This window comes from Antrostomus carolinensis, unplaced genomic scaffold (assembly GCF_000700745.2).
Source record: "Antrostomus carolinensis isolate BGI_N321 unplaced genomic scaffold, ASM70074v2 scaffold21083, whole genome shotgun sequence".
In the NCBI taxonomy this organism is placed as follows: Eukaryota; Metazoa; Chordata; class Aves; order Caprimulgiformes; family Caprimulgidae; genus Antrostomus; species Antrostomus carolinensis.
Genome location: NW_010307519.1, coordinates 32,242 through 39,498, shown reverse-complemented (window position 1 = coordinate 39,498; position 7,257 = coordinate 32,242). Strand labels below are relative to the sequence as shown.

Genomic DNA, 7,257 nt, shown 5'->3' with positions numbered 1-7,257 from the left:
GGTGCCCTGGCCTCCCGGGGCGAGGGGAGCAGCTCCCGCCGCTCCTCCCTCCACACACCAGTCATGGGAGCGTAGGAACCCCAGCAGTGCTGGCCTTGAGTGGAGGGTGCAGGCGTTTTTTGCGTGACGACTTGGTTTGAGTGACTTGCCCGGGGTGACACGGCAAGCTGGCGGTGGCAGAGCCCGGACAGGAGCCGGTGTTTCCATGCCCTGGTGCGGGTGACGGGACTTGCGCTGTCGCTGTGTGCCCAGAGTTGGACTGTGCCCAAGGCAGCTCAGCCATCTGTGTCCCACAGTGGTTCCCGCTGCCTTAAGTTCAAGAAGGTAAACCATAAAATCCTAAACCAAAAACTTAGTGTAGCTTTATAGGTCTTCATGTAACTATCTTCACAAGGAGAAGGAAAACCAGTAAAAAACCCCTAAATTTGGAAGTTCCACATTACTTACTGAAGACCCTCCTCTATCAGATGCAACGGCTTCGTTCTGTAAGATAAATAACTGATGCCGCTGCTTTTTCTATTAAAGTATTTATTTTTTAAAGTGCACTTAATGGATTTTTGTATTGACATTAAGGCAGCATGTTAATACTTGGAGAAGTAACTGTCAAGCCTGGATTGTGAGGAGACAGATTAGGGAAATCGGTATCTTTTATAACAAGAAAAAAAAAGTCTCAAAGCTGCATCCCCTCCCATCCACCACAAGTGCTGTTTTTGTTCCTGTCATGAAGACTTTCCCATGTTCAGTCTGAAATACTTAAAGAATTTTAAAGCATTTCTTTCTATATGAAGCTGCATAAAGGAATTTCCAAACCGAGAAGCAGTACTTAAAATTGAAACTCAAGTATTTTTGTCATAAGTAATCTCCTGACCTAATGCTTATACAAAACAATTTCCATATATGACACTCACCTAAAACACATTTAAATAAGTTCAAGTTTGGAAATTTGTAATAAGAGATGATCTTACTGACACTGTGCAGACAGATGACAAACCTGTGGTATCTGAATATATTTTGAAGTCTGATGTTGAATGCCTTTATAGTAAAAGGGAAATTTAGCATGACGCTAAAGAATTTAAACGTCAGTAATAAGACCAAGTGCTATTTCTGTTTTATATTAATTTTATGCTTTTTAGAAATAAATATTTTATGCCAAATCAAAAATGCTGAAATAATTGTCACTAAAAATAATAACAACAAAAACTTGTGAAGTCAGAGGCCTATGTGCTGACAAAGAAGAGTGCTCCCTGTGATTTACAGCTCTTTTAGCACTCCTGAAGAACTGGAAAGGTAGAGTCAAGCTTGTACTTGTCTTATGATCTGTGCTGGCATCCAGGGCATCATTGATGCTGGAGGAGCAGCGCTGCTGAGGTTTCTGCTACCAGCATCTGCTGCTTTTTGAGGATATCAAGCACAGGCTGTTTTTGACAAAGTCAAGACTGGTGTACCTCAGGTGCATGGTACTACGGAGTGGTTTACCTCAGTAAGCAAGCACACGTCTTCCTTCTCAAAACACCTTCAGCGACGTTAATGCAATGTGGATGATCCTGCAGAGCTTCTGATTCAACAAGAACGTGCAGCAGTGAGATACAGAGTTGTTTCCTGAGAGTATCTCAGACACTATTACATACCTTGGCGAGTCAGCTCTAGCCAAAATAGTCATTGCTGCCACATGGATTTCATTTTCTGTTTGCTTGTCCTTACCGCTCATCCTTTCCTAGGTGCTTTGTCCTTGTGACAGTGACAGGCAATGACTACACCTCAGTGGTTTTTGATATGATGACTTTCCAGTTCCCTTTTTTTTATTTTTTTTTATTTTTTTTTTTTAAGGAAAATCTCTACTATCTGGTAATTTAGAATGCAGGACCAGTAAGCCTTTCTCAGTCTCCATAGTTACTCCTTTTAAACTTATTTTTTTTCTTGTAAGTTCCATCTTTAGTTTGTTGCTGCTGTGCATGTTTTCAGAAAATCTTCTGGAATTTTTGCTGTTTTTTTCTTCATTCTACTGACTAGGAAGTGCTTGTATAGCTGTCTGAGCAGTTCTTGATTGTGATTGATTGATCTGTCAGTTCCAACATTGAGTGATTGTACAGAAGTGAAATGGATTTATTTTACTTTTTAGGTACTTTGCAGTGAATATAGGAGCAATATGGAATTACTGCAATAGGGAATTCAGTCTTAGACATATTTTGGCTTTTGAGTTCACTTTGCTTTTAAATAACTTCCCCTCCCCCTTATGTTTAGGAAGTACAGAAGTTGAATCAGCAACTAGAGGAGAAAAATGGAGAGATAGAGCAGATGATAAATCAGCCTCCGTATGAAAAGGAGAGAGAAATCTTACGGCTTCAGAAGAGCTTGGCAGAGAGAGAAAAGGCTCAGGCCACCAGCGATGTTTTGTGCCGTTCACTCACTGATGAAACTCACCAACTTCAACGCAAATTAGCATCCACAGCAGAAATGTGTCAACATCTGGCAAAATGTCTAGAAGAGAAGCAAAGAAAAGAGAAGGGGAATTCAGATGACCAGACACCTACCGAAAGACCTAATCAGGTATTCTTACTGCTACTATGTTTCTTTAAAGTCCTATTAGCTTCTGAGGTGTTAATTACAATATGATAGTTGTAATTGGGGAGTGGTGAGAAACATCCCTTTAAATAATTTTACGTAGGGTGAAAAGACTACCATGGCAAGCTCTAAAAAATTCAAAGTACCAAAAACTTAGGATGGAAAATCACTTTTATTTTGTCCATCTCACTTATCTCATCATCAGAGGCTTTTTTTTAGAGAAGAGAGGATCTTGAGAGGTCCTTTCCAACCTCAGCAATTCCATGATTACAATTCTTCCCTGCATACACAGGAGACAGTACCTCCTTTATACTGCAGCATGCTTCTGTGCATCACTAGATGGTGCTGTGCTTTTGAAGGTGATACCTTTTGATTACTTGTTTAAGTATGTAAATCACAAAACAAACTATGGGGATATTTTAAAGTAGTATTTATATTAAGAACTCTATAGCATGTGGTCTTCTCAGATCAGGATTTGGCTTTGCACATGTAGTACAGATATACAGCAGGTTGGTTAGGGAAGAATGAGTCAAGGTGTCTTACCTTTTCTTTCTTTTTTTCTTTTTCCTCCCTCCTCTCTGGGGTTCCCCCCAGCCTCCCACTGCAAGGCAGTGTTTCCCTCCAGCAGGGATGTTTAGAAAAATTGCTCCATGATAGGAAGGTGGCAGAAATGCTACCGAGGGGCACAGAGAAACACCAGGATTTTGGCATAATTTGCTAATGGCTGTGTGGTTTTGCTGCATCATCAGCATAGCTGGAGCTACCCCCATAGGGTAGTGGTAGATTGTGTTGTTCTGATGTTCCAGAAGTCATGATGGCTCAGAGACGTTAGGTAATTCATGATAACACCATAAAGAAATAACATTAGAGGTACTGCCTCCAGAGTATTAAGATGCTACAGCCAGTTCTCACAGAAGAGAGTAATTGTGTCTCATGTTCTTACTGCTCTGTAGTGGCAATGTCGTGTTTCACACAACCACTCATCGGTGCTTTTATGATAAACTCAACACATGCTCACTTCTACTGTGTAAAATATCCGCAGAGCATTTCCAGGGAACACTTATTCACATTGAAGTTACCTATAAGAAATAGAGGCTGACTGCATGTAAGAAAAAAGGACTTTTTAAGGGACTTGAAGCTTTTAGTATTATCATATTTTACGTGTAATTGATAGACAGGAAGCTTGATTGACTTTGATATATGTAATAAGTAGCTAACCTTGTACAGTGGGGACTTCCCTGTTGAAGAAGAGAAATTTCAGATGCAATTACTAGCTGATTCTAGGGAATTTTGCACCAAAGTGTTCTATATTACTCACGTACAACGGGGTTTTTTTAAGCAGATGTCACAACTGTAAAAAAAGAGGTATCATTTTAGTCAATTATTTAGCAAGCAGGGTTTTTTTTCCTCAGTAATTTCTTCCTAGTACTGGCCAAAATTGACAGTAATAACAAAGCAAGATGAAGGCATATCTATGTCACTGTCATCCATTCCCCCACTCCAAACAAGCCATTTCCAAGGAGTCTGTGTAAACTCCTAAGCTCTGTTGTCATCAGTGTAGACCCTCATGCATGTAAAATATGTGGTATTTTTCTTGTTACCTTTAGTAGGCTCAGAATTTGGCAAGACAGATATATTTTTATGACACCACACAGATCCATTAAAAAGCAGTATCAAGGTGGTAAAAACCTGAGTACATTTTGATTCTGTGATTCTATTCTATTTTTGCTCTGCTTATTAATAATAAAAGCTGTAGGCTATACTATTAGTATTTAGAAATACACTATATAGAAATAAGTAGACCTACATTTATGTACTTGTTTCACTGATAGCAAATAGTTTTAGAGGAATAAAAATAAAGATTACTTCCAGTTTAACAGCATAGCTAAGTAGTATTTGGGATTTTTATGTTCAAGTAACACTCCCTTTATCTGAAAATTATAGCTTTTAGACAATGGAACTTCACTTCAAGCTCTTATCTGCAACCTACAAGATGAAAACAGGATGTTAAAAGAAAAAGTAGCTCACGTGAGTACTTTCATTCTGTACAAGGTTAAGATTTGATTGAGTATTTTGAATTACAGTAAATTTGGAGTAGGTAAGGCCTGGCTAATCTAATTAAATGGCAGTTTAATGCGAGTCCAGAATTTTTCTTCATCCTTTCAACATGGCACATAGTCTTTGTCCCCTTAGTTAAGAACAAGCTATTGCATTATTTTTAATGAATTGGGTTTTTGTTGTTAAAAATACACGTCAGAAGAAAATTTTCACGTTCCATCCATGCATCAGTGTTCCACCTCAGGAGAACAGCACTAGGCCCAGGGTGACCAGCACCGCCTCCTACTCCATATTATTTAATACTGTCCTATGGACTGGCAGATGGGGAAGGCTGCCTGTGAGGAGCCTGGCTTACAGCACGTTAATCTTCTCTCCTGCAAAGTGGCTTATCCACCCTCAGTGGTTGAGTCAGAGTAATATATTGCCTTTTAGAGAATTTATTTACTGTCAGGGTGTCATAGCACTGGAATAAGCTGCCCAAGGGGGTTGTGGAGTCTCCATCTCTGGAGGTGTTCAAAACCCACCTGGACGCCTTCCTGTGCAACCTGCTGTAGGGAACCTGCACTGGCAGGGGGGTTGGATGAGGTGATCTCCTGAGGTCCCTTCCAGCCCCTACCATTCTGGGATTCTGTGAATTTTGGTCCTGCACATACAGACAGTCCATAAAAGCTTGGAAGTTTGTGTCTTCATGTTCTTCATGACTCTCCTGGGTAATCTTTCAGGTGGAAGATTTAAATGCAAAATGGCAGAAATACGATGCGAGTAGGGATGAGTATGTGAAGCGACTCCACTTGCAGCTAAAAGAGATGAAGTCACAGCTGGAGCAGCAGCACGGTGGAACTTCAGCACAAACTAATTCTGACCTGATGCACAAAGAGATATTCCGGTTAAACAAGCTACTGGAAGAAAAAATGAATGAATGCATAAAAACAAAGAGAGAATTAGAAGATGTGAAGAAGGCTAGCGAAGGAGATAACGAGCGCATACAAATGCTGGAGCAACAGGTCATTAAGTTTCTTTTTCCTAGAGGTGGGAATTCCGAGTTTCTCCCCAGACCTCTGAAGTTGAAGGGGGAAAAAAATGCAATTGTTTCTTTTGACATTTGCCACTTATCTTGCCATGTTTGGCTATACTGATACTTAACAACACAGACTGAAAGGGAACTCACTACTTAAAGAACTGCATGTAATTCTGCTGGATTTAATACAAAGTATGAAAGATCTGAAAAAGAAATGCAAATGCCTTTAAAGTACAGATATGATAGGAAGATAATATTGAGATTCTGGGAATAAGTATTTACAAACAAAGGAATCACAGCCTCAGCTTTTTAATCTAACCTGCCAATGCTCTAATTTATAAAATATTAACATAATAATTCTTGTTCAGGTCCTAGTTTATAAAGATGACTTCACATCTGAGAGATCAGACAGAGAACGAGCACAGAGTAAAATACAAGAGCTTCAGGCAGAAATTGCATGTCTGCAACACCAGCTAGCAAGAAGACAGGTAAGAAAGCAACAAGCTACTTTTTCAATTAAAGCATGTCAACAGGATTCAGGACTAAAATATACTTTTATATATATTTTTAAAAAATCTTAGTACTTCTGAAACCATTTCAGCTCAGTGCAGCTATCAAAAACTTACATTATTTCATAGTCAGTTCTAGTGGAGAGGTTTCCCAATACACATGTAATGCCCCTTTCCAGTCCAGTTTCCTTCTATTTTGCATCAGCATAGCAAGGGTGAATTCTTAGAAGGAAGGTAAGGACGGCCATGACTCTTGTAACAGTGGCATCATCTCTAAAGTAGCATACTGACTATATTATGTGTTTTCTAGAAGCCTTCTGTACAACTATATTAACAAAACTGCAAAAAAGATGCATATTTTAGTTACAAATCTTCTGATAAAAACACAAGGAGTGTTTCAGGAAAAGGTGATAAAATATTCTGTTAAATAATGTCTTCTTACTGCATCTTTTTCAAGAGCTCCTCTTTCTCTTCCTAGGACTCAAGAGACACAAGTAGTCACTTCAGAGTTCACCTTGGTAACCAAAATCATATGTGTGTACAGACGAACGTTGAACATCTACGAGGCAACAGCCCAGGCCAAACAGGTGTGAGAAGAACATCTTCACAGTCCGAACAAGCTTCTCCTCCTGCGGACTATGGAAACTCAGGACCTGAGGGCAGGGCACAGGGTGAACTCAGATGTCCTCATTGTATGAGGTTTTTCAGTGATGAACTCAGTGACGAATTCCTGAAGCATGTTGCTGAATGTTGTCAGTGACCACATGATGTGAGGCGTGCACATCGATCACTACTTTATAGACAGTGAAACTTTGCTCTATGCATATCTCCTACAGTCCTAAACCAGAGTAATTCAAATGGACAGCTCTTAGGAATTAGGAGGATGAACAATATCTACCTCTTATTTGATTTCACCTTCTCTTGGACTGTATGAAAGACTTCAAGATAAAGCAAAGTGTTTTTATGAAGAATTATTTTTGACAACTACGAGGAAGGCAAGTGTAATGCAAATTTTACTACAAACTAACCTGAAACTTACAGTGGTAGGTAGCTTCAGAGTGCAGCTTGACTCGTATTTGAGTCTAATTCTTTACAGCAGTCTGAAGGCTT

The 7,257-nt window shown here is 39.5% G+C and overlaps 1 protein-coding gene across 1 annotated transcript; it reads left to right on the top strand.

Annotated features, from left to right (window-relative positions):
- Positions 1 to 2,241: 2,241 nt before the first annotated feature.
- Positions 2,242 to 6,907, top strand: TNIP2 (TNFAIP3 interacting protein 2; the record flags this gene model as incomplete). The annotated part of the gene is made up of 5 exons (XM_010165473.1): positions 2,242 to 2,547; positions 4,507 to 4,590; positions 5,343 to 5,624; positions 6,007 to 6,126; positions 6,626 to 6,907. Coding segments are annotated over 5 exons (1,074 nt in total), but the record flags the coding sequence as incomplete, so codon positions are not given.
- Between the last annotated feature and the right edge of the window lie 350 nt (positions 6,908 to 7,257).